The following is a 27,948-nucleotide window of genomic DNA, read 5'->3' on the forward strand; positions in this document are numbered from 1 at the left end:
CGGCCGGGTGAGTCAGCGCTGCGGGGGCCGGGGGGGGCACCGGGGCGGGGAGGGCCCGCCCGGCCCTACAAAACCCCGCCCGGGGCCGCCGGCGGCCCCAGCCGCCGCCGGAGCCGTCGCCAGAGCTTCCCTGCCCGCCCCGGCCAGGTGAGCCGTCGTCGGACGTCCCGGTCCCGCCAGCGCGGCACGGGAGCGGGGGGGGGGAAGCGGTAGCCCCGGGGGCCGGGCCGGGCGTGCGGGCGGGCGTCGGGCCGCCGTAGCCGCTTCTCCAGCGGGAGCGGGGCGGTGGCACGGTGCGGCCGCTCTCCAGCGCCCCGCGCTTTTCTCCTTTTCGGCATTACCCGCCCGTTACTTTTTTGTGCTCGGCTTCCCGTTGCAAACGGCGGCCTTGAAGGGCGAGTCTGCCCGCGGAGATCTTCGTGCGTCCCGCACCAGCCAACACTGGGTGTGGCGGCAGCTCTCGGAAAAGAGGAACTGGTTTCAAACTTCCCCACATACTCTCTTCTTCTTGTTAAGGTACACGACCTTAGGCTTAGCTGGACTAGCGAATACCCTGTAAATTCACTTTTCAGCCCAGAGCCTCACGGAGATGCAGGCTGTGCCGGCCAGCCTCGCCGGCCGCTGCAGGCGGTGGTGTTCATCCGGCTGTAGCGAGGCTGGAGTTACTCTGGCAGGTAAGGCGGAGCCCTGAGCCCGCCAGAGCGGCCCCGCCGGGCTCGGCCTGGGGCAGCGGCCCCGGCCCTTCTCCGCCAGGGCGTGGCTGCGGCTGCCGGCGCCGCTGCAGATGCAGCCGCTGGCATGGCCAGAAGAGCAGCCCTTGTACAGGGAGTGTTCCGGGTAGCCGATGCTTACCCGAGGTCTGCCTTCGCTCTCACCCGCGGCGTGCCAGGCAGCCTCTGCGGTGTCTTGCTCGCAGAGCCAGGCTTGGGCACGGCTCTCCCACCCGGCCCCAGCCATGATTAGAAACGCTGAGGTCTTGCTGCTGCTCTTTGGATTGTGAGTCAGCAGCCTGGACACCACTTCCTTCTCCAGTGAGGAGAGGGAGGTAGGGCGAAGGAGTGTTGCTATGTATTTTAACTGGAAGTGAGATGATTTCAGGATAGTCATGCAGAAGTGAGTTGTGTTCTTCTACGTGGCAGCTTTAATTCTGTTTAATGTTAGTTGTTCTTACGTTTGTCTTCAAATGCTCTATCTGCACAGAGATGTGCAGACCCAACATATAGGTCAAGAGTGAAAGAGTCTTTTGGAACCTCTGTGCCTGTGAGTCATCCATCCCTATGTGTGCCTTCTGTTGGTGGAGCTAGTTGTGATAAGCAGCCCTAATGAGTATAGTTTCCATTAGCTAATGTATGGAATGAGTTGCCTTGATTTAAAAAGAAAAAAAAAAATCTTGGAAAGTTTCTGAAGTAAGAACTTTAATTTGAACAAATAAAAGTCCCTGATTTTGTATGTGCATAGTATCTTCCTAGAATGGAACATCTCCTGGCTTATTAGCAGCGTCTGTGGAAGAGAATGGTTAAAGTCTGTTTGTGGTAGCCTGATTTAATGGGTTTTGGTATCCTTTTCTTTAAAACTAATTTTTTTCTTCTACGTGGTGGCTTTAAATGATGTGCTAAACCTTATTGGGTGATTTGGGGAGATACAGCCTGTATCATTCGTACTTGTGGTTAGCACTGTATATAAATGAATGATTTTGAGTCCTTATTTTGTTTACACCAGATTTTGTGTATCTTCCTTGCTCTCCCTCATCTCCTCTGTTGCCAGGCCTTGCCCTAGTTTTTGGAGATGTGACACAAATGTGCTCCAAGTGAAAGAGTTTCCATTCTCTCATTCTGGGGATGCCGTTTCCTTGGCTCAGATGTCTGGGAACACCCTTTGCTCAATCTCTGTCTGCAAGAGTATGATAAGTGCTTCTTAAAATGCTAACTCTACTTATTGAGCAATGTAGTTGTTTGTGCATACCTGACACTTTTTGCCATGGATCACGTGATTTTTTTCTGCTGTAATGTACATGAGCTGCCCCTGGGAATGGCAACATGGGGCTACTTTTAAACACACGCTCTTCTGTCACCAAAGTTACGGGGATAACGCACTGAACATAGACTAGGCCCAATGTAATAACAGATTTGCAAACCAGTGATTACTGTGGGGGTCGAGGTCAAAACAGATGCTATCTCTTTTAGTAGAATAATGTTATGATTCATGATTACATAATGTGGATTTAGGAGGAAAACCAGTTGTTGAAACTTGCATTAAGATATCAAAGTATTAGTTTACAGCTGGAAGGTAAAAGTTGATTCTTTCCAGTGTAAGGAAGAACAAGTTAGTGCAAGTATTTTCTATTTACATGTTTGAACACACCCAGAGCTTGTCAAAACTACATCAGATAAAATCAGTCCATCAGAGAACAGTGAGAGTCTGTTCTCAAATACGAGTGCCTTACAAAGCAGGGTGTGACAAGAGATGCGTTTGTTCTCTGAGTAGAGATTCTTGCAAAAAACTCCCATTTTTTTCTTTTGCCAGCTTGCTGCTGATGGGCGGTCGGTTGCTATAGCATTGTTGTGTGCTGATGATATGAACCTCCCAGTTCCAGGTCTACGTGAGGGGGTGTGTGTTCTATTCCTGGACTCTGTTCAAGTTTTTTGTTCCAACAAGCTTGATTCAATGTGGGTTTTAATTCACTTAGAAATGGGAGTCTTGCAAAAAGCTGTTCAGTGATTGTTTTGTGAAAGATTATACTGCAGTTGCTTTGCTTCAGCTTTCACAGGTGTTTTTTAGTTCTTTGTGACAAGACTAAAGGCCTTCAGTTGCTCATCTTTGCTATTGGTTGTAATGCTGTCAGAGTGCAAAGGTCTCATTGTGTTAGGTACTTTTTATTAAGAGTAAACATTAAGAATTTCATAACTCAGTAATATATCATCCCTCTCTAACCAGCATGGTTAATAGTGCCGATAGCAGGTAGCAGCTTATTACAACTTCTGCAGCCTGTCTTTAAAGGGCTGGTTGGATTTTTGCTCTGGAAAAGATTTATTCTCAAATAAGTTGATACATGACTGTGATTTTAATTCTCTGTCTTATTTTTCCTCCCCTGGGATCTTAATTTTTACTTGAAGTAAAGTTGCTTTTGTTACGTATACCTAGGTTGCTTCAGAAGATGAAAGGTTTTCCTTCTGTATTCTAAGCGAGGAAATGTGTGATTACAGCAGTTATGCTACAAAAGCTATGTAATTGTGTTTCTGCATTTTATTTCCATAACACTTGCTACATCTGCTAAAAGTAAGGATTTCTTAGCTTTTCTCTTGATGTATGGGAGGCTTACAGGAGTTAAACCAAAAAATAAACACTACTTCTAGAATTTCAACCAAATCTTCAGTATTAAGAAGCTATTTCAAACTTCTAGGTGGTTCTCTGAGCCGTTGGTTTCAGATGGATCATTGAGTGGAGAGGAGTTTGGTTTTTCTGGGAAATTTGCCTGGGTAGCTAGTACTGCTTTCCTGAGAAAGCCCCAATACCATCAGCAGAGTGATTGATGGAGAATAAAAACAGAATCTGAAAACCAGTTGAAAGGACATACCCAGGACTGGCTGCAGAATAGCTGGGAGTTGGCTCGGAGGGCATGGTATCTGTGAGCTGGATTGGGGAAACTGGTGGCAGCATGGAAGTGAAGGGAGTGGCACCTTGCAAGGCTGAACATAGTGCAGTTTTTGTTCCAGGCTCAGTTACTGGTTAGTGGAACGTCACTGGTCTTGAAGTGTTGCTGTGCTGTTTCTTCTGCCTCTCTTCAAGCCAACTCTTCTCCCATTTGATAATGATCTCTACAACTTGATTGTAGAGTTCCTGAGAAACAAGCTTTAGTTTCAACAGGCAAAATAACGTTTGTTGCAGGTGCCAGCCTGGATGACTAGAAGGTAATGTGAGTGGCAGTTTGTGTCCTTTCAGTATTTTCAGGAATTTCAGAGCAAAGTTTTGGGAATGCATCAAGCTTCTTAAGTGTTGGCTCTGGCTTACAACCTTTGGAAAAAATTCCCTCCTGAGTTGAGAGACCCTTCCAGTAAAACAGTAATACAGCTCTGGCGAACTTCCCTGACCAGAAACCAGAGCTGAAAAAAAGCAGGGCGTTGTAACGTAAGCGTATTGCATCAGTATTCATTTCTGCAATGTGTATAACCTATCTCAGGGTTGGATTTTTTTCCTGGTTTTCTGTATATATGCTAGCAACATGTTATACAGGTTCTGGCAATGGAGCCATGATATTGATTATCATGCCTTAACGGCTCTTACTTTTAGAGTTACAATTTTAAGAGAGTCTTTCTTACCTAGTATCTGACAATCATGTTACTAACTGGTGTTTGTAGCTTGTCTTGTGATTCTTATTACTGGGAAGTCACTACAAAACCATATGATATTAGAGGTGCTTGTGGCATGTGTCCAGGATTAAAGATTGAATGGCATTATGATTTTATAAAATGTCTGTGTGAATATAGTTTCAACATAGTCCATGAGTACTTGAGGAATTGAGCATCTGATTTAAATGCTGTTTGTTCCTGCTTTTTGGCTTTCAGCTGGACCAGGCTATAATGTTTCTGAACAATTTTCCTGGTACTGAGCTGTAAGTTCAGTTGATTCTGTTTCTAAGATAGAGATTCTCTAGTTCCTAAGTATAAGTATTTAAAATGCAGAAGAAATGGGTTCCTTTAAGGAGTGAAGATAAATTTTTACTGTACGATAGAACGAAGACCTCTTACTGTTGCATTATTAATGGTGGTGTGGCTTGGAAAGTCTGAAATCTGCTTTCTTGCTTGGGATTAGCAGATTCATTGGAGTATGTCACTTTCAGTGCTGCAGCGTTTCAGGACTATACAACACGCTGATGTAATTGTAAATATATTTAAGTCTACTTGTTTTGTTGTTGTTTTTTCTCTTCCTCCAGCATTCTTTCAAGATGTCTACTGTCCATGAAATTTTAAGCAAGCTCAGCCTTGAAGGAGATGTAAGTATTATTGTCTAAACAAGAAAAGTTTGTTTTACTTAAATGCCACATCTTGTTTCTTTTACAGGACTCTCTACCAACGATTGTACTGACCTGTACAGTTTACAAGATTCCATGTATCTCTTCTACTTAAACTTACATTGACTAAAAACCGAGTTAGCAGTGATTAGTTTTCAGTCACAAAGCAGTTGTAAACCACAGGACAGTTATATGAGGTGACTAGATTTAATGACAGTTCTTCTAACTGACCAGCGGCATGAGTAGTATTCATGTGCTGGGCTGTATTAAAGAGATCACAGGGCAAACTGGAGGGCTAGTTTGCATCCGTGGTCCCTTTTTCTTCCAAAGGAACAGGTGAGTTAAGGATGATAAGAGAAGATGGAAATGTGTTTGGTTTTGCTGATACCTTCCAAGTTTTCTTTTTCTTTTTCCTCAATTAAAAATTGAGAATGTTACTGAATGGGAATTAAAATATTGGGGATCTTATTCCTGCAATAGTTGTCACCAAAACCAAACTGCCTCTTGAAAAAAATCTGTTTTCTCACTTTCTGTTATAAAAGCATGAAGAATCTTGGGTTTGATTGTGTATTTTCCACCACATCTGCACTTGCCTGATAGTTTTATTGAAATACCGGAAAACCACACTGTCTTTCTCTGATTTTTTTATGTTGCAACATTAGATGGTAGGGTTACCAGTGCAGTGTCACGGTATCATGCCATGAATTTATGGTTCTGTGATTGTCACTGAAGAGGAAGCGAATCCTACCCATGCATTATTCCATCGTGTTCCTTATAAATTTGCTATATTTTTAAATTTTATAGCCAGTAACTCCAGATCCGAGCTCAGTACTGGCAAACTTTTTGCCTATTTTCATTACTTGTTGCAAAATAAGTTATACCATATGATCTTTGCGAAAGAGCTGTTGCAAAGAACTGGCTAGTGCATTGTAGGTAAGTAGCAAAACTGATTTTGTACTGCAAAAGCAGTCAGCTCTTCAGATTTCCTGGTCGTGTTTGTTTCAGTGGAGACTTAATTTTGGAATATTTGAGCAATCTATTCTCAAGGGCAGAAGTGTTTCTTCCATGATGCTTGTGAGTAGTTGCAAAAGTCAAATTTGAATACTGTTCCGTGGCAGCATTTTCATCAGAAATCCTGCCATAGAGTGTAAGAAATATCAGGCAGCTGGTTTGTTCTGTAGATCCTAAGTTGGAAGCCAGAATTACTGAGTAGCTAGTTTGCATAAAGGATTTGCCCAGTTTCCGTAAGCAATGATTCAGCAAGTTAACTGATATTAAACACAGTTCAACTACCCATTTTTCTCAAAAAAATTTTTTAACCTTGAGGGTATAGAATGGTTGCAGCTGAACCCAATTCCTGTCTTGTGCAATAAGGAATTTGTGCGTTATGCATCAGTGGTACAGCAGTTGATTGGCTTCAGGATGAAGAAACTCACTTATTTGCTTCAGCCTGGTATTATCTTCTTCCTTTAAGGAAAGGAGGGAGTTGTGCTGAAGTTAATCTATGCTTGCAGTTTCTGCATCTATCCACAAGAGAGTATAGAAAGATTTTGTAACAAAGTTCTAGCTTCGTGATGTGCTCCATCTTTGCACTGAGAATTGGAAGCCTATATTTTAGTCCAGACTTTGTAGGTTACTTGTCAGATTATGTCAAGTTACTGATGATTTTTTTGGGGACAGGGAATACTGAGATGTAGATATCTTGAAAGGGTCCTGGGTTTTTTAGAAGAAATTAAGCCTCTTCAGCTTTCCTGTCAGTGAAATATGCTTCTCCCTTGTGTTCTGCTCTTCCCCATAGGATTGAATTTTTCAAGATCAGAGGAAGTAAACCAGTTGGAGGATCTCTGAAACATGCTAGATATGGGGGGGGGGGGGGGGGGGGGGAGAATCTTACTCTGCTTTGGTCTGGCTGAGACTGCTTGTGCAGTTATGTGCTAGCTGGACTTTTACTCCCACATCCTGGAAAATTTTGTATTGAACTAAATGGAAAGCCAGTTGGAAAAACTCTTTTCTGAAAACATACAGTAGCAGTACTGTGGTACAAGAGTGTACCAGAGTAATTTGAGACCATATAGTCTGGAATTTAAATGGCTGTTTTTCATAGGTAGAATAATCACCCTGATAAGACCTGTGTCTACTCCACTGAAGTACTTGAGACAGTCACCTGAGAGAGTAAAGCATAATCTTTGTGGATGCTGAATTTTAAGATGGTCCATTTACTCGCAGAGTAGCTGGCAGAAGGTTTCTGTCTTTCCTGGGTGTATGTACATACATGGCATTTCCTGGGTCTTTTGGCCAGCGTCAGAGGATCTGAATGCATCTTGTTGCATGCATTGGGTGGAAAGGCAGAGGGAAAGATGGCTCCCAAATTTCAAATATGCTATGTATTTTCTCAGTGTATGATACCATCTTGCAGTAAAATACTCTGTCCAAAAGACTTGGAAAATACTTAGAGCTGGGTGAAAGGAGAGGTAACCAACTCTGCTAAGCTCACCAGGTGACTTGCTTCAGATTATCTAGCAGTTCTGGTTAATTAGATAGAAGTGACACATGATTGTGTATACTAATGGGCTTTGGTTTAGGAATCTTTCAGGCACACAGATTTCTCTGAGGCTGCATTGCACATCTCCATTTACTGTTTCTGTTAGCAATTTGATCTGCTAACAGGAAAGGCTGTGTTTTGTGGTGTGGCTGTGGGCCAAACTGGGGCCACTTTGCTAGGCTGAGCTGATGGTAAGAGACAAAAGAAACAATGGTTCAGTTTATTGGTCCTTTTTTGACTTGACATTCTCCACAGCATAACACAGACTGTCTCAAGAAGGTACAGTGGTTGCTGCCAGAGGAATCTGTTCAGGACAGTGTGACCCCTGCAGGATAGAGTCAAATGTAGTCAAAAAACATGGAATTTTTTGCTTAAAAATTGTCCTCCTTTTAACAATTTGCATGTATAAAGATCCTCCAGGGATATTAAGATATCTTAGTCTTGTTTATGAACCTGGCTTTCTGTTGGAGTTAGGGACTGAAACAAAAATTTCCAGGGATCTTTACCAAGAAAGCTTAGTCATTCATTCACCTAGGAAACACCTATGACAATTTCAGGTGTTAGTCACTACACCTTTCTGCCAGAGGTTTAGGTCTCTAAATTGAACTCAGCAGACTGGGATTTGTAAATATTTCTCAGCTATTTATATGAAATCCTGTGGTTTAGTTTAACCTGCCTGTGGAAGGTGGTGATACAAGCTAAACTGTTAGCTTACAATGAAGCAGCTGAGAGTTGAATCTCTGTTCTGGTGACCTCCTGTTTGAAGCTGTAATCCTCAGCACAGGACAATAATAAATCTGATAAAAACTGGTAACTTCTAAAATGTTGCAGCTGTTTACTAACTGAATTTACCTGCAAATCCTCTTATCCTTAGCAGAGGTAATTTGAAATTTCATTTGGTTTTGTTAGCATCGTGCTACTTAAACCAAGTATCTGCAGGCATAGTTTTAAAAGGAGATTGTAAATCACTGCTGTCTTCTAGAACTGTAGGGTTAAAAAGGTTTTTTGGTGTTACCTTTAAAGTCCATGAGATAGGGCACAAAACATGTTTTGACTTACTCATTGTTAATTTTCCATCTCCCTCTACTTCTTTTTTTAATTGCGGCCTGTAATCCAAAGTAAAGCATTGGCTTCAAATCTAAAATACTTCAGACTTTCATGGCAGATAGTTAGAGTTTCTTTGAATTAGCTTTCTGTAGTCAATTTCCTTCAGATCTAGCCAGATAACTCCAGATTTTAGAATATTGAGGTTTAGTGAGTAAACTTGGAATGTGTTAGGTTTTTGCTGCAGTAATATATTTATTTGCATATATTCTTTGTTATAATAGGCGTGGCTAGGAGTGGATTTCTGGACAGAGTTCAGTGACTTTTAGCAGAATTCTGTTTCCACAGGTACCTGATGGTAGTTCTTGTATTTAAAAACTTGGCTAAATACCAGTTCAGCAAGAGGCACATGTTTTATTAACTGCAGGGAGGATGGGATTACATGATTTAACTTTGAGGTTGTTCTTCTTCTTTTTCTTGTAGCATTCTCTCCCACCAAGTGCATATGCCACAGTTAAAGCCTACTCAAATTTTGATGCTGACCGGGATGCTGCAGCCCTGGAAACAGCCATCAAGACCAAAGGTGAGGAACATGGGCTGTGGCTTTGATTCTATTTGTAAGATAGAATTAAAAAAAAAAAAAAGTACTGTGTCTCAAGACCAACATTTTAATATCCTTATTCTAGGATACCTATTTTAGGACATGTGTTTCTCAGACCTCACTGATGAAATCTTGACTGAGTTAGATTTTGAACTTTGTAAATGCATGCTTTGAATATGCTTTTGAAGTTAGGAGTTGTTATCACTGAAAATGTCCACTTTTTTTCTCTTGATTCACCATTACTTCAAATTCTACTACTTTTCTGCCACTGACAATAAAGTGTCAACTTCTGTGGCAGTGATTTGGGACCAAGCTCTGAATCGCAGATTTCTATTGGATTATGGGATTGGACATTTCTTCTTCCTTTCAGCTCTCCAGAAAGCTGAATAGGGATGGTTTGAACAGTTTTCTCCTGGGTTTTGAACTAAATGCTCATGTGTCTTGTATTAATTTGAGGTCAAAAAAAGTCCTAGAAACAACAGAATCTAGTTTCTGAAATGATGTTGCAGTATTTCAGGGGTAGGGCAATGTGAAAGTCCTCTGCTTCTCTGAGCCAGGCTCTCAGGTGGGCTTCCATCTCCTTATGTCAGTGCCAGGATCCACCACTTCCACTGGCTGGTAGGAGACTGTGATGGAGCAGGGCAGAGATGCAGCTGCATGGAACAGCCTGAAACAGTCAGGAGGACAGGGAGACTGAACTACAACTCTGGAGTAATACCTTGGTGGTACTCCCACGGCAGTGATCCTCTGTCCTTGTCCTGCTCTGTAACAAAGAAAGGGTGTGCCATACTTTCCAGACTTCCTCCAAGCCAGAGAAGCAACAGCTGGGCTTAGCTGGAACTGACAAGTCTTTTGCCTACATGTCAGGAGAGGGAGAAATTTAAAAGCCAAACAGTTTTTCATCAGAAAGAAATGCAGAGTCTTCCCTCAGTGCCAACAACGCACATGTTTGACTTGCGAGAAAATGTAAAATACTGCCCCTCCCTAACAAGAATGAGGATTCTTTGCGCAAGATTTCTTGATTTAACTGTAGTAATACCTTGTTTGTTCATTAAAGTAGGTTCAGTTCTGATTTTGAATCATTTTACGGTTTGTTTTTATTTAAAAAAAATCCTCTTGCAAGAGGGGAGTAAATGTCACCTTTGGCAGAAGATGCTTTGTATGTACGTAGAGTTTTGTCTAGACTTAATAATTTTTTAAAGCTCTGACTATAGGGCAAATCTCAACATGTCAAATATACCATGAGAGTTTCAGGATAGGTACAAATTTATACATTTTAACACTCAAGCTGTTAATTAATGCAAAATAAAATTGCAATGTACTAGGCAGTACAAAAGCTTTTCTGGTCAGGAAAGCCAGGCTCATGTTGTTTCTTCACTTCTTCCAGCAAAGATAAGCAGTTTGCTGAGTTTGGTTTTAAGATACATGGAAACATTTTGCTGGAGAGATGATTCCCAACCCTTTGAACAAATAATAGGGAAACTTATTTATGGACCTGCGTGTTTGTAAGATTGAGCTTATCTCTGCTTATTAGCTTGTTGTCCAGGAGCTTTTTTGGGAAGGTGGCTTTAAAGGGGAGAATCTCTTTATGGTTTTAATACTGAATCTTCTACCATAAAGACTCTCTCAAAGGAAGTATTCCTGGGGGAAATAAAGGACAAGAGTGTTAGGACCCTTCTTCCAGGTTCTGTTTCCTTGTACTTTGAATGCATGGTTACAGGATATTTTCATCTGCTAATTCAGAAAATTTGCTGAAATATGAACTCTTTAAAATAGTTGTGGGGGGTTTTTTTGTTGTTTTTTTTTCAAAAGAAAATTCTGAATAATCCAGACAATAATTGGTTTTCTACAAGCAGTGATGTAAACAGCTTCAAAAAAAACATGGACATAAGAAGCATTTGGGGGGCTTTTTACAGGATAAAGGACTCCTGGTATCTGAAACCCATGTGTCATGGTTTAACCCCAGCTGGCAACTAAGCACCACACAGCTTGTATTATTGTTATTGTTGTTATTACTACTATTATTCTTCTCTACCTTCGTTATCCTATTAAACTGTCTTTATCTCAACCCATGAGGTTTTTTTTCCATTCTCTTCCTCATCCCCTTGGTGGGGGAGGAGTGAGCAAGTGGCTGCACAGTGCTTACTTACCGGCTGGGGTTAAACCATGACACCGTGTCATCCATTTTGTTCAGAACAATGCTGGTGCTGTTGTTTTGGCCCATAGAAATTCATGTACAGTGTCTTTTAAACCAAAAAATTAAAAACTCTAGCTAATCATTTTGGTTATGTTAATTTCCTCTTTTTTTTGCTGATTGAGCCATAAACACTGCGATCTTACCAATGCAACAGATTGTCTCTTTCAGAAGAAAAGTTGTTATTAATCAGAGGGGGTTTTTTTAAGATATATTTTTCCCCCCATCAAATACATTTCTATCTGCAAGGAATTTTCTTGTTTAAAAAAGAATTGTGAGCCCCAATGTCTAATTTTGAGTTGTCCATTGATAGAAATGCACTGATAAAATCTGCCCAGCCAGAATAAATTTGGAAATAAACTTTTGTTTCATTACCCTGAAACTTCTAGAGATTTTAGTGAACAACAAAGAAAAATGTTTGAGCTCCTGTCCTGCTCCACCCCACCTCAGCAGATGTGAGTCAGCATCCTGTCCATGCAGCATGATTCCCAAGTGTGAAGTACAAGCATTTATTTTCCGTTAAATGCCAGAGCAATGAGTTAACTTCATATTTCCATCCACAAAGCATATGAATAAGAAACTTGGATGCAGTCATTTGCGGGCTTCTAATCTATCACAATTGTGATAAAACTTGAAAACGTCATTTGCCATTTCTGAATGCCGAGAATGATTGAAATTTAAAATTTATGTAAAAGCTTAAGACATTAGCTTATGCTGTGGCCCTGCGACAGCTGAAAGGCCCAATGTCTGTGTGTCAGTGGCCATTTCTGGACTGGGAGAATTTGTTTTCTTTTATAAAATGGGAACACTTTAAATTGTGCAGGACTAGATTATGGCTGAAATGTACAGTCAGCATGTTTTCAAGCCAAAATTTGTAACTAAGACATATGATGCTTTGCAGGGCCTTGTGACTTTTGCAGGCCAAGCTCATGTGAATAAGCACTGATGTAGGTCTGCCTCAGCATGAGCTAAGGACGTAAGGCTATCAAGTACAGTATTTCATCATGAAAAATGTGGTGAAGAGGGGGAAAGGAATTTTGGATTTGACTCATCATTTTAGATTCTGTACCTAGGGGCTAAAAGGTCTTTTGCAACATTCACACTTTATAGGATTAATTTTGTAATATCTGTTGCAGTCCTTTGTTTCAAGTTGCTGTGAGGTTGCTTTGGGTAATAAGGAAAATAAATGTGGATGGATTCTGGCAGGGATCTGAGTCCTGCTAGTAGCTGCTGATCCAGTCCTTACTTTCTGGTTTTTATCAAAAAGTCATCATTTACACTGATATGTGTGCAAATGTGAAAGAAGCTATTCCTAATACTTGTAGTAAATGAAGAGACCAAGTCAAAACTCTGGGCTTGTTCTGATCTCTAGATTAGAGCCACCTATTTGGTTCAAAACCTGGCATGCAACTCACCAGAAAAAATAACTAGGTACACATCATCTTCTGTTACAGAAGAATATGCACTGTACTAAATGTGCAATATTTAGAAATAGTTTTGCCTCTTCTAAGCTTCATCCAGTCAGTCTGGAAATAGTCCAAAATAAATGGTTACACAGCATAGCTATAGGTTAGCTTGATATTTGAGCATAACAATGAGCGCCGTTCTGTCTCCTCTGTCCATCCATTCATAAGCTATGCTAACTCTTCTGTTTGGAAGACTTTATTATCTGGACGTCACTTCTGGCTGTGACTCTGGCACACTCTCCGCCTGTGTTTGAATGGCATGTCCAGACAGCTTTGGTTAACCAATCACGTACATGAAGTACAAACGGACATTTTACCTAGGGGCTGAACTGAGTGATATAGACACAAATGTGCATTGGAGAACTGGGAAAGGGGACTCAAATTCTTTCACTTGCATCCTTTTACAAAGCATTCTAAGAAAAAGATTGTAGTCATCCCACAAAAACATAATTGTGTTTGCTCTCTTAAACAGAGTAAGAAAATTAAAATCAAAATGAGATTTTACTTGAGCAAGCTAGTGTGTCCTCACACAGGCCTTTGGAAATTTCAACCACCTACCATTTGATTACAGAGATAAGTCAGACGTTCCAGGTTCATCTCAAGAAGCTCAAGAGCCTCCGGTCCAACCAGGCTCTGGGATATCTTTTGAGTTGCCAAGACCAAGCTGCATGAGAATTGTGATCAGGGGAAGAACTGTGCTAATCCAAAGAATACAAATTGAGGAGAATACAGTTTGAAAGCAGCAAGTGAAATGGGGAAACGGAGAGGGAATCTGAAGTGCAAGTTAGTTGCAGCAGGCAGGGGCAAGTAGAAAAGTCACAAGATGCTGCCTGCGTTGGAAAGAACATAGAGTAGCAAGTAGCTGTATCTAGGAAATAACATCTGGAAATCCTGCTTCCTGTACAACATAAAAGCTTTTTCTCTATATGCATTGACCTGCATTGATGACCACCATAGGATCTAAAGCTGTGGTTTGCGTTAGGTTCTGTTGACAGCCAGAGTATCTAACCCTAGATGCATGCTTTGACTTTTAACTTAGAGTAAATCTTAATCATCTCCTTGCGTTCATCCTGCAGTTGCATTTAAGTGCACAGCTTTGGAAAACTTCACTTAAAACTAAACTTTTACTGATATGTAGTTCACTTAAAAGATAGGTTGGGAGTTTGAGCATCCAAGTCCTCTAGACATGCTAGTTAAAACTCAGGATGGATCTTTGGTGATTTCAAAAAGTAGCACATAGATAGTTCTTCCAGTGTCAAAAACCCCTTCTGTCTTCTGAGCCTCTGAGCTGCTGAGAGAATGAAATATACTGCCTTGTTTTCCCATTTTTATGTTTGGAGTGATAGTTAAGTGACTGTGGGTTAAAAAGAAAATATAACTGCTTTATTAAGAAGCCTTAATTGAAAACACTCTACAAATATGACAGGGCAGGCTTTAGTAAGTCCAAGTTCATGTCAGTTTTAAAGCTTGTGTTCTTGAGCAACTTTTTGCAGAATACTGGGTGACTGAACACGGATAAACATGTGAAGCAGAAAACAGAGGTCACAAAGCTGGTCACAAACTAGACTTTGTTGAGGTGTATGCATGCCTGTGCACATAAAGGTCTGCATCACATCAAAAATTTGGGCCATAATTGGTTGCCCTTCTCCAAAGCCAGGACGTGACATAAGCTAACTGATGAGAGCTGTTGGGCTCTGCCCCAGATAGCACATATGCTATGTTTTGCACGTCAGAGAACATATTAATACAAAGAGAACAGTAACAAGAAAGCTTTTTTAACTCTTTGTCTTATGTCTTTGTAGGTGTGGATGAGGTCACCATCATCAACATCCTGACAAACCGCAGCAATGAACAGAGGCAGGATATTGCTTTTGCCTATCAGAGGAGAACAAAAAAGGTAGCAAAATATGAAGAAATACCAACTATTGAATATTTTTCTTGTGGACAGTTAGATTTTTAGGGCTTGCATGTTTCACAGTTAACTGGATGTAAACTGGAGATAAGTGTTATTTGATTTATCTTTTCTCTGAAATTAAAGATGTATCTACATTGTGCTGTCACAGTTTAGGACTGGTGGGACTTCCAAATTTGTTGAGTATGTGCAACTGGGACTGAAATCTGTTGGAGATGATGGTTTCCTAGCACCTCCAGAAATCACAATGGGTGACACATCAGTCAGCCACAGGAATCCCTGGTGAAATATGTTACATGATAGTGAAAAGCCATTGATATGAAATGTCTCAGTTTGAAGGAAAAGATGAAAGGGAGATGATTTAGGGGATTGATTGATTGATTGATTTTGCTTAAGACAGCTCAGCATAAGGAAAGTATTCTGTTTCTGTTCACAGAGCTAGCTTAAACGAGAAGAGACTGCAGTCAGTTGTGCTACAAATGCTGCCGATGTGGAACAAAGTGATATAATCAGTTGAACTATGATTAGATATTATCCTGTCAGAAATACCTTAGGTACTGATCTGTTGATGGAGAGAAATCTGTATAATGCGTGCAGAATTCTGCATAATGAGTCTTGCTATCTGGAAGGCAAGAGCTGCTCTCTTGACTTTTGAAGTTTTGAGAATCTTACCATAATTGAAGTTTTATGCCCACAAAAAAGAGGAAACTTGGATAGAGTTAGGATTGTGATGAATGTATCTCTTTCAGGTTTGCCAGACCCCAAATGGTAGTCCTCCAATAGCAGCCCAGAATCCTCATCTGAAACCAAATGTAAATCTAGAGTTAAATTTTGGAAATTCATCAACTTTTATGCATGGCTGATATAGGCACATGCAGAAGCATACACAAGTTGAATGCATGCATGTGTGCACATGTCTGCACCCTGGCAGTCACACCCTGTGGGCACTGGGAGAATCGTGCATATAAGTGGACCCTAATAGTGAAATGTGTCACTTAAAGCTTTGTTACATGTTTTGCATGACTGCAAAAATGCACAGTCAAGAAAATATGCAAATTTTTTTTTCATCTAAATGTTCCTCTCACCTTTTTTCCTTTCTGCGACCCAAGAGCAAACTGAATTTATTAAGTTTAACAAGTGCCAAAGAATAAAAGAGTCTGTAGAAACAGTGGAAATTTGCAGTAGAAACCACTTGGTGAAATAAACTAGTGAATGGCAAGAGAGGAGGAAGTAGGATGCGAAAAGACATGTAGGTGTATCTTCTAGGGACAGTATCTCACGATTTTCTTTGGCAATGGGTTGTGCAGATTTCTTTGGCAATGTCTTGTTTTGTGTGTTGCTGGATTTCTCAATAGATCATTAGAATTTTAAAGTCGCAGATCTACTTCTATTTTCACTCCTTTGAATTGAGCTGCATCTAATAGAAACTACTGGTAATCTTGAGGAACGATGTTTGATCTATGCAATCTTTCCCCATCCCCAATGTTAACGGAGCTACCAGTGAATACTGGGGGTTCTGCATGTGTATGGTGTGTGTGTCTGGTCAGTCCTAACTGCCACCAATAACCTCCAACTTTGAAATGAACTGCTAATATCCAAATGCTCTTTTGGAACACTTAATAGAACTTTTTCTCTTTGCTATTTATAAATTAATGATACCTGTCAGTTGCCTGCTTCCCACTTCTCTCTTAGAGTGGTCCTAGCTGTGGCAGAGAATGGCAGAGTGGAGACCCTGCTTTCCTGGTGGTGGGAGATGATCTTATTTCTCCAGAAGTCTGCTAATATGAGAGCAGGTGTTTGTTTCAGTTTGAGGTGTTTTGTTGCAGTTATTTTGGTAAATCCTACTGTAGTGATTTATATTTCCTTCAGCCTTCACACCAAAATGCAAAGATTGCAAAAATTTCACTCAGCTAATTGGAATTCATGGCATTGTCCTGAAATTTGTTGTAAAGCTATGCGGTATCTTTGCTGTTTCAGCTGATATCTGAAGAAGCTGTTTTCACACAAATAAATGATGGAAAATTGTAGCCAAAATTGAGTTATTGTATTAAAATCTTTCTTAAACTAAAGCAGCTAGATGCCCCAAACCCCCATTTATACTATTTTGGTCAGTCCGTGCATACAGTATTAGCATATATAAGTGTCCTGGATTAAATGGGTGACTCTGGAAACGAAGTGCCTTGGCTCTTTATCTCTCTGGTACAAACTTCTCTGCAATTTTGCTGAGATCACTTTCTTTTCCCCCTTTCCCTTGCCCCTCAAGCTCACGAATTGTTAGTGTAAAAACCAGCAACTGAAATGCAGCAATTCTCTTCTGAATGCTACAGACTTAACTTCGGCTTAGGGAATACGTTGATCTGTGGGAACCCCAGACTTGATCCTGGGGATTTCAACTTTGTAACTGTGCTACAGTGAAGCTGATATGAGGATTATTCAAGTTGCATCTGAAACCCATACAAGATGACATGCCTCTGACTTTATTTGCTACAGGTTTGCATGCATCCTGTGAAGTGAACATACCTGACTGTTTCTTTCTCTAGGATTGACTGACAAGTAACAATAGAGACTTTGGCTACACACTTCTGATAGTTTCCTTGAAGACAGAGATAATCTTTCTGTGCGCAGGGACAATTTTTTCTCTTCAGCTAGATGTTTGGGAACTGGGCTTGTGCAGTGGAATAACTGTGCAGTCAATTTTCCGATGTCTCAGCTAGTAAAGGGCTGGGATAATAGGAAAAACGCAAATAATACAGTGCTACTGGGAAAATTGTGGGAGTATGATGGAGAAGCACTGACCGCAGGGAGTCAGACTCAGATCCAGCTGTGCTTATTAGCTCCAACAAAGAGTCAGTGCTTCAAGACTGGAGCGGGGCTGTTCAAATGTGTCTGCACCATGCTTCCCAGTCAGCCACCAGTGGATTTCTTCTTATTTTCAAAGGATGAGGAAAAAATTCCTTTGCCCTAATTTCTTTCTTAGGCTTTCACAAAAGAAAAGCTCTTTATGTTCTGTTTCCTTGTCAGTTGTGTAAGAAACACTGTTGCAGGTTTGGAAGCTTAAAGCACTACAGGCTAAATTCTCTGGAGATCAGAAGTGAGCTTTAATTTTTCTTCTTCCATCATTCCTCCTTTTTTACAGGAACTTTCTGCAGCGCTCAAGTCTGCTCTGTCAGGTCATTTGGAGGCAGTGATCTTGGGCTTGCTGAAGACACCAGCACAGTATGATGCCTCTGAACTGAAAGCTGCAATGAAGGTAAATGAGCTTTGAAATTCAAGTACGATAGTCTGATATCTCTGTCTCAAGAATGAGTATGGACTTCATATCCAAGGCCACAGTTTTCAAACATATCCACTGATTATTATATTTTTTAGTACTACAGATTAAGAATCCAGCTGCAAGGCATCCAAAATGAGAGAAATTCTGGAAACATGTGATTTTAAACTGTTAATTAAATCCTCTCTAAGGAAAAAATAGTTTTCATCAGGTCAGGAATAACTAATAGGCTGCTCTGGCTGGTTGCTGCTTTGCTGACTGCTTTTAAAAACAGTGTACAGGTTCATAGTACAAAAAAACCATTAAGAGAGCAGCTGTTAGCTGGAGCCATTAAATCCTCTGCTAGCATTTATAGGCTTGAAGAGTAGTTTCCAGTTATTGGGTCAAATCACTGATCTTGAAAGAACATCCAGTACCAAACCTGCCACTGTGTAGAACACAAGGAGAAAGATGGGGCATCAAAAGCAGTCTTTGGAGAAACAGCGCAGCGGTGAGTCCTGTGTTCAGCCCCCTTACAATCACAGGCAAGCGTGGAATAGATTGCTAGTTTAGAAATACCCATTCTGCAGGCCACTGAAACCAGACTGAGGGGTGCTCGTGCCACTGCATTCACCTTTCTAAGTAAACTAAGGTTTGGGACTTTGTATCTCTAATCATCACATTCTGAATGTTCTTGATCTGGTTATTTTTTTTAAGTAATTAAAAAAAACAAGTATTAAAATATGTCTGTTGCAATTCAGAACAAGACGAAAACCAATTAATTAATTTCTCCAGGTTGTGAAAAAGGAGTTAAAAAACTAGCAAGCAAACAAAACCGCCATCCCAAAAAAATCCCCAGAAAAAAACAGACCCAAAAAACCAACCCAGTACGGAGATGGTAACTTTTTAATGGTGGGCCAAATCCCTTCTTTGGCTAATCAGATGCTGCCCTCTTCTGGTTTAAGTAGATGCTAGCCATAATTAGTTTGATTTTGGTTTGTTTTGATTTGTTTGTTTGTTGGGGTTTTTTACTGTCTTACATCTGGTACGTTATATTTAGGATGACTGTATACTTAGATAGCATTTATGCTGTATTTACAGCCCAAAGACCAAGCCATTACCTCAGAGTAACCACAAATGTAGAATATCTTAGTCTCTCCATAGGTCAGCTATTCACAACTCCCAAGCACCTAGTCTAATGTTCTGAATTTGCCTGAGCTGAAGTTTGACTTGATGCATAGAGCATAAAAAGTTCGGACATGGGAATCAAAGTTGAGTAAAGCAAAGTTATTGTTGAGGAGTTAATCATTTTTCTGGTACACATTCTTATGAAATACTTAAAAAAAAAATTAGAAAATCTTAAATTTTGTTAGCCGTCATTTCTTCCCCACATACCTGTTAGAACCCCTCTGTGGAAAGCTTTTCCTAATTCGCTTAGCTGTGAGCTATTTTTATAAAATTGCTTGGCTTTAGTCCTCTCATTTATTTATTTTTTTCCTTCAATAGAGACACTTTTTCCAAGAGGGTAGTTTTCCACATGATTACCTTCATTTTCCACACATAAAAAACTGCAGCATGAGAAGTTTTCCCAAGATATTGCCCAGCAGTCTTCTCTTGGAGTCCTGTGCAAACCATGCCTGGTTTTGCCACATACCAAATGACATTGTGTTACAGATGGGCTTAACAAACAGCATCCTAACAGGAGGCATGAGTGGTTTTTTTCTCTCTGCTGGTGATGCTAGAAGATGAGGCTAATGGGATTAGCATGAACATGGTTCATTTGTAGGTAAGAAGTAAAACAGAATGAAAAAATTGCCAACGGACTCTGTTTTTTAAAAAGTTTCTTTTCAAAATACTGAGGCATCTGGCTGCCAGATGGCTTTACCAGCTAGTAACCTAGACATCCTCAGTGGTCACTGGAAAGAGAGAAGCATCTGCAGCTTATGCAAGTTAGTCATCTGTTCTGAGCCTGTCCTTCAGAGTTTCCTTTCTCCAGGAACAGGAATATTGCAGTGTTGTTAGCTATTTATTTATTTAAATTTGGGTGTTTATCTATATAAAATAATTGAACAAGGTATAGAGCACGTTGATCAAGCCGTGTTGGAGTATCTGAGTTACTATAAGGTTTAATTGATAGTTGATACATCTTGATGGGGTTAGTAATTTTGTTATAGTACTAATACCTGTACTACTTTTTAAACAGTAGTAATGCAGCTTAGTTCAAAGTACTGATTCTTCATTGACCTTGATCACAAATGTGGCTTTGAAATATTATATAAGACCTCTCAATTCAATCAGCTTGTTCAAAAAAATATAAAATCTGAATATTTAGTTTATCATACTGAATACTTTTATATTTCTTAATATCACTAATAGTAATGTTTCATCTGTATTTGCGCATTGTGAAGTACATGGAAAATATGGACAGTTCGAAAGAGGCTATTTATTAGCTTGAAATTCAGAACATGCTTAAACTTTGCTGACTTGGAGCCAAGGCCAAGGCTAATGATGGTGTCATCCTTGGCTTTGGGTTTAAAGTGGAGGACTCATATGGAGGTAGGTGGGGAAGAAAAGCAGGGAAGAACAAGTTGATTGTTGCCTGTTTGCATGCTAAGAACCAGATTTTCTTCCTGTGCTCTCAGTGGACAGAAAACAATCACCTATGGACCATGATAAGTTGACCTCATCCAGTTATGCTGGTGGGGAGGCCACTGAGTGTTACAAACACTTGCGGCAAATGCACATTGTCCAGAGATAGTATCTACAGGATCTCAAAGCTATTGGAGTAGACTTGGCAACTAAAAGTGTACCATCTGGGGTTTCTCAGGCACACTTAGCAAAAAGATATCCCTGAATGGTTGTGAAACTGTTAGAGTGAGAGAAAGGAGATGTCTGTACAATATTTTTAAACTATTCAAGTGTGCACATTCATTTCTAGCACCTAACCGAATCATCTATGTGTTGCAGGGTCTGGGAACTGATGAAGACACACTCATTGAAATCATCTGCTCACGAACAAATCAGGAGCTTAGTGAAATTAACAGAGTCTACAGGGAAAGTGAGTTTACTTTGAAAGTTTCAATGTACTGCGTTTTTACACAAAGTTACTTGGATAAGTTCCCTTCAGTGTGAATTTGATGATTAGAGTCACTTACACAACATCTGCTTTGATTCTCTGGCAGTTGGACATAAGATACCATTTTGTACTAGTGTCCTGGATATTTGTGTGTTGGAGAACATTTACTACTCGTATGAGTTGTGTCTAAATGATTTTGAGGGGTTTTTTTGTAAGCTACGTACATTCTGTGCATAATGACAGAATAATGATGCTAGATTTATGGATTCTAGGATCGATTATGTAATAAGTAGGTGAATCTGAAATCTACTGATGCATGCTCGTAAGTGTATTTGGTAGATCTGCCAGAAAAGACATGAAATAAAACTTCATAAAAGCATATATTCAGTTTTTCAACTTTTCTAAAGCATGTTATCTGATTGAAGCTATGATTCTTAGTTGATTTTAAGTAGATGTAAGAGTGATCTAAGATCCATTCTCAAAAAAACATTACTTTTCCTTTAATATTCCTTGTGGTTTTATATTGGCCATTCTGATTGGGTTTATCGCAATTCAGTAGTGCAGTTGTGTAGTGCCTGTTTGTTTCCTGGAGCTTCAGAGGTTAGCTTCATGACAAATTGACTGAAATGTAGAAAATTGTTGTGTGCTAATGCTTGACAGTTGTCGAGCAATTCTGGTGAGGTGCTGGCTAAGTCAAAAAGCACAGGCAAACCCATGTAGTCTTAATGGTGGGTATTGAAAAAATTAATATTTATCAGCAAAGAGAATGTTGCTGCTGTAGATTAGGTTGCTGTTGAAGAGAGAATGCGTTTTCGTAGCAATATAGAGTGTTACCACTTGGAAAGCAATGAAAGTGTTTAGATACCAGACCAGAATCACACACAGCATTCCTTTGATTTATCATAACTGCTTTTGTCTTTTGCATTAAACTCATAATTGTGGTTGTCCAGTCATAAATCCTCAAGTGGAGAAGGCTATGCTATGTTTATCAAACAAAACAAATTTTCATTGGTAGCTAAGAATGATCTAGCAGGATATTAAGCTTAAAACAATACTCCCTTCCTCAGGCTTTCCTGTTATCTTTCCATGACAGTTTGACTGCATTGGAACTCTCATGACTAGCTGGTAGCAATGTTGGTTTTGTCGTATGCAAGCATGCGTTTGTTTTCATTTTCTTCCCCGTGTGACTTAGATTGTAGCTGTTTATGTGCATAAAACACAGTAATTAGCAGCTGTTCTTCTAGTAACAGAATATTTCTAGGACACCATTTACTTGAAAATAATTCTTTGTTTTCTAGTGTACAAGACAGAACTGGAAAAGGACATTATATCAGACACATCTGGTGACTTCCGTAAGCTAATGGTTGCCCTGGCCAAGGTAGATCTGTTCATATTCTTCTGCTTTTCCTAATGTGCCTGGCCTTTGGTAACTGACTGATGGCTGCCAGTAAAATAATTGGATTTCTGATTCACTCTTAAATTTCCTTGTATTTTCACTGTCTTTTGGTGGGGAAAAAAATATTTAAATGTTGAAGGGCAAAGTATTTTGACAGAAATGCAGCATTCATAACAGCAACATGGGGATGGAGCATACTGTTACTTATTTAGCAAATTCAGATTACAAAAATCAAAGAGAAAAGAATATGTATATATCAAACTGCTTACTGTTTATTAAACCTCTTCTAAATACTGCTGTCCTTGTTTGAAGGGCAAAAGGTGTGAAGATTCCTCTGTGATTGATTATGAGCTCATTGACCAAGATGCTAGGGTAAGTGCTGGTAATGACCATTAAATGTCTTGAGTTGATTGAGCTTTTAGGGATATTAGAAGTACAAATGCTATGGGAGTGAGAACCATTTATGAAAGCAGGTCTGTATAGTTCAGGTTGTCTTGCACAGTGCTGTTTGCATGCTGTCAAGGTATCTGCCACTTGCAATCTTGATACCTTCAGTTACCAGTTTTCACGGGCTACTTACCTGCTAGTACCTGTACAGAAGCTCTCTGCTATTTCACTTAGGCATATTGAGAAAGAGAGCCTTTAACAGGAGGAAACACGTACGTTGTGAAGGTTGCAAGCAAGTAATTGTGTAAGGTGGAGAGAAGTACCGTTGAATTTAGTGGCTGATAGTGCTTGCTTATTACATCTTTATCTGTCAAGAGCAGTTCTGCTTAGTTGAACAGCTAAATACAGAGTAAAACCTGTAGATAGAGGTAGATACAAAGTAGTTAGTCTTAGTTTCAGATTAGATCCATAGATCTGGAGAAGAGAAGACTGACAAGAGATCTTACCAATGCTTATAAATATCTAAAGGATAGTTATTCGTATCAAGAGGATGGGGCCAGACTCTTTTCAGTGGTGCCCAGCGACAGGACAAGGGGCAGCGGGCACAAACTGGAACACAGGAAGTTCCATCTCAACATGAGGAAAAACTTCTTCACTTTGAGGGTGACAGAGCACTGGAACAGGCTGCCCAGAGAGGCTGTGGAGTCTCCTTCTCTGGAGATATTCAACACCTGCCTGGACACAATCGTGTGCAACATGCTGTAGGTGATCCTGCTCTGGCAGGGGGGTTGGACTAGATGATCTCCAGGGGTCCCTTCCAGCCCCTACCATTCTGTGATTCTGTGATCTTGTCCTTGGTAGTCTGCCCAACCATGTGTCTTTTTGTATTTCTCCCACTGACATGGTTCCAGTAGTGCTTGTTTTCCAGTAAGGAAATTATATACATTTGTGATGTCTTCTTGTGTAATTCCTGATTTTAATGATTTTGCTTTTCATTCTAACCCCAGGAGCTCTATGATGCTGGTGTGAAGAGAAAGGGAACTGATGTCCCCAAGTGGATTAACATTATGACTGAAAGAAGTGTCCCCCATCTGCAGAAAGGTACTATTCAAGAGACAGATTTATTTTTTTACTATAAGAGAAAATTATACCAATGTGGTAACTGTTTTGTCCCAGATATGATTGAAATGAGTGTGAAAAGCACTCATAAAACATAGGAGATCTCATAAATCTTAATTCATGTCCAAGGTGGTTTTTTACTTGTTTGTTTGGTTTTTGTGGTTTGGTGGTTTTTTTCAAAAAATACAGTTTTCTGTGGATGTGTTAACCTCACAGTTCGAATGTGTGTGAAGCTCTTTTTTACACAAGTGTAACAATGCTCAATTATATGTCTTGTACACTGAGAACAAAAATGATACAAATCTAGAAAACATGGGTGCAGGAGACTTTAAAAAGTTCTTTAGCTTTTCCCTCTGTCCCAGAGTAGCTTAGCTATGTCTTTTGTTTAAATCTGACAGTGAAGACTCTCAAAAGCAGCTCTGATACTGCTGTAAAAAGCACATGGGAAAGCCATTTGAAGACTTTCAGGGCCTAAATCACTGTTGTTTCAAAAAAATACTAGTGCAGGATTAAGATGGTATTTTACCAGATTATGGAGATGTTCAAGGAAAAGAAAAAGGCCGTAGCATGGGAATGTTATTATCAGCTGGCCAACTTAGGCTGTACTTAAGACAAAGTTTTCAGAATGACTTGGAGAGAGATTTTTTTAATCATATGTCTCTGCATTGCGCTCTGTGTTTTTGGTTTGGGTGGTTACTTTTACCAGGTTTTGGTCTGGTTTTGGTTTCACCTGTTTTCTTTCTTGTGATAGTGTTTGAGAGGTACAAGAGCTACAGCCCATATGATATGTTGGAGAGCATCAAGAAGGAGGTTAAGGGAGATTTGGAGAATGCCTTCCTTAATCTTGGTGAGTTACCCTGAAGTAAAAAGTATCTTTAGATAGGCTCTTTTCAGTACTCTTGCAGTGTATTGTGGTAAGGATAGGGCCCAGTGTTCTCTGTGTTGCTGGACGAGAAAAAAACTGGAAGTGCTGGCATTACTGGATCCACTAGTGTATTTTAGGATATTACAGGTATTGAGAAGTAGCATATTTTTGCCCTCTGCAAAATATAAAACTTGTTTTCCAGATGAAAATAAAATTGCATGTGTTTTGTGATCTGTTGTTAGTTCCACTTTTGTCTGATATAGAGGCTTAATGTTTGTTTCCCCAAACAAACAAAAAGGTTGGAGCTATAGCTGAACACATTAAGTATTCAATATAGACATAGACTGGAGAGAGAGCAGTGTGTGTGTGAGAGGAGAAGACAGGCAGTGGAGGATGCTAGAGGGTAATAAAAGAGCTGATTTGGCACTGGATTCTCAGAAATGGGGAGGCAGGGTGTAAGGCTGGTACTGTGGCATGAGATGAAGATGACAAGGATGTTGCCAGGTTTAAGAGGAAATTCTTGAAGAGGAAAATCCATTTCAGACTGAGGGTGGACTGAGAGCTCTCTAATGCAAATGGAGAATAAACAGAGCTCAACCTTGAAAGGGAGACTTCTCGTGGATTAGCATACAATGAGTGTTTTCAGAAAAGAGGTTGCTTATAGACGTAGAAGACTGAATTGCGATGTGTGTGTGGGAGCACTAGCATTCTGAAATGATACTAGCGATGGAGGGAAATACTTTCTCAGATTGTGAGCATTTGTGGTTCAATCATGAGCTTAGCCAAACAACTTTAAAGTAACAACTCAGGTAAAAGTAATTTCTCTGTGTCCCCTTTTAGAGAAACTTTTCCTGAAAGCCTTATTTCGACTACTTATCATGTCTTTTAAAATGGCTCCAAGATTCTGTGTTCTGGTATTCCATGTATAGGCAGGATGTTTAACTGTTCTTATCTCTCTCTCCAGTCCAGTGCATTCAGAACAAGCAGCTGTATTTTGCAGACAGACTGTATGATTCCATGAAGGTAGGGAAGACTGTTCTTTCTTTCTACTCATTTTTTTCTTGCCATTGTTTCATCAAATTTTGATTCCTTAGGCACTTTTATTCATATGACACGTGACTGACACATGAATAAATAAACAATGACTTGGTATTGTTCGAAAGCATTCTTTAACAGTTATGAGCCTAGACTATCTTTTCACATGGATCTGGTATACGGAAAGATAGGGAAGGGTCTCATAATAATGATCTGTATTAGATCAGTTGATTATAATTAGCAAAGTTAGGCACATCTTTTGCAGGTAAGCAAGAGCTGATAGCAGAAAAAAGCTGTTTAGTGAAGTGCCAAAATAAGGCACTAAATTTGCCTCAAAACATTTTTCTCAAGAAAAGGGATGAAAGAGAAACGCCTGGTGACAGGCATTGGGCAATGCCAGGAAGTCCTCCTGGTGAACCAGAACTGCAGCTTACAGTCTAAGTAGTTAGATTTGTGACTGGAAGTTGGTCAGACACTGCTGATGAGAAAGATATGTTCATGCTCCAATTCCTGGATTGTAATAATGACCTTAGTCAGAAGGTTTAATTCATTGTATCTTTTATTGCTACATCGCAGTTGCCTGTAGTTTGCTGCCTTACCATTAGGTACAGTGGCCTTTACGCATTTCAGCTATTACAATTCTAAACGTGTATCTGCTTGTAGGGCAAGGGAACCCGCGACAAGGTTCTGATCAGGATTATGGTCTCCCGCTGCGAGGTTGACATGCTGAAAATTAAGAGTGAATTCAAGAGGAAATATGGAAAATCTCTCTATTATTTCATCCAGGTAAGTTTTTCAGCTTTCTCTTACATCAATTGTATGGACCTTTGCAGCAGCCCTCATTGAATTAATTGTACATTAGAATTCATGGGAGGTGTTTTAGAGGGTGCAGTGAGAATAATATGTTGTTATCCATGCACTATTGAAAAACCCACCTTTAACTTTACAGTCTACAGCTGATGCAACTCCTGGCAGCCACCTGATGGTATATGTAGGCTCTGCAGAATCAGCTAATGTGTTATGAGGGAAAATTCTGTTCAGCTGTCCCTATCCTCAGACCAAAAGAAAAGAAAGAACAGAATTGCTCTGTGATTGCTGAATGAAAATAGACCCTCTAAATTGCTGCTCTCTTTCATTTCAGTGCCCGAGGAACTAGCTAGAGTGATTTTTGTCCATTTCTCTGATTGGGCAGGAGCTATAGGTGCTAGGTTTTATTTCACGTGGGGCACAGGTGAAGAGCTTGTGCATCTGTTTAAAAACTAGTGTTCTACCCACCCTCACAACAGCATATGATATGTTCTTCCTTGCGTAGATGAAGTTGCATCAAAATCTTAAGCCAAAATCTTTTGCTGAAGATGTCAATTGTAGATTATAACCAAGAAGTTGATGTGTGATTTTTGCAGTGATCGGTGAGAAGGAACAGAATCAAGTCCTTCAGCTTTCCTTTATTGTGTTACTCTATTTCTTGGCCTTGCATTTGTATTGCAAGAATGATAAATAATTTCAATTCCGACCCAAGTAAAACTCAGTCTAGATAGTCTCCTCCAGGCTAACAAGGCTTCAACTGTGAAACATTGTCTGTCGCATAGGTTTAGAATATAATGAATATGCTTTCATATTTTGTGACTGTTTCCTCATATGTATTTTTCTTCCCTTGCTTTACAGCAAGACACAAAAGGGGATTACCAGAGGGCGCTGCTGAACCTGTGTGGTGGAGAGGACTGAAAACTGTGACAGAAGAAACCCGAATGCAGCAACATGCCTTTTTTGCTCTTCATTTTACTGTAATCCTAGAAAAAATTGACTTGCCTAGCTAACCTTGGCTTGCTTCTGTATCTGCAAGCCCACTGATGTAGTATGCTTTCTGGTGCTGTGTGCACTTCTCTCAGCAGCAGTGCTCTGCTTGGCTCTGCCAAAGGTCCTAACAGCATATAGCCAGAGAAACTAACCTTCCAAAGGTAAACGAGGTTACGAGTGCTTGTCAAAGGCTCTGCCTCTCTGTGCGATGTTTCTAATAAAACATAAATAAAACTGAAGTTTTACTCTAAGACAA

At 40.1% G+C, this 27,948-nt stretch overlaps 1 protein-coding gene across 1 annotated transcript; it reads left to right on the forward strand.

The window, feature by feature from the left end:
• Nucleotides 1-27,948, forward strand: ANXA2 (annexin A2). The gene is made up of 13 exons (XM_075764657.1): nt 1-147; nt 4,931-4,990; nt 9,078-9,177; nt 14,658-14,752; nt 17,904-18,017; nt 20,985-21,075; nt 22,392-22,471; nt 22,802-22,861; nt 23,884-23,977; nt 24,747-24,842; nt 25,825-25,883; nt 26,559-26,681; nt 27,561-27,948. Exons 2-13 carry the CDS (start codon nt 4,943-4,945, stop codon nt 27,618-27,620), a joined length of 1,020 nt encoding a protein of 339 aa, XP_075620772.1. The 5' UTR covers nt 1-147; nt 4,931-4,942; the 3' UTR covers nt 27,621-27,948.

Source organism: Balearica regulorum, chromosome 12 (genome assembly GCF_011004875.1).
Source record: "Balearica regulorum gibbericeps isolate bBalReg1 chromosome 12, bBalReg1.pri, whole genome shotgun sequence".
Lineage (NCBI taxonomy): Eukaryota > Metazoa > Chordata > Aves > Gruiformes > Gruidae > Balearica > Balearica regulorum.

Excerpts from the sequence above, each read along its gene's own strand:
- ANXA2 (XM_075764657.1), top strand. The coding sequence starts at position 4,943 with ATGTCTACTGTCCATGAAATTTTAAGCAAGCTCAGCCTTGAAGGAGAT. Across the intron at positions 4,991-9,077 it reads AGCTCAGCCTTGAAGGAGAT|CATTCTCTCCCACCAAGTGC; the intron begins GTAAGTATTATT and ends TTTTTCTTGTAG. Across the intron at positions 24,843-25,824 it reads GAATGCCTTCCTTAATCTTG|TCCAGTGCATTCAGAACAAG; the intron begins GTGAGTTACCCT and ends CTCTCTCTCCAG.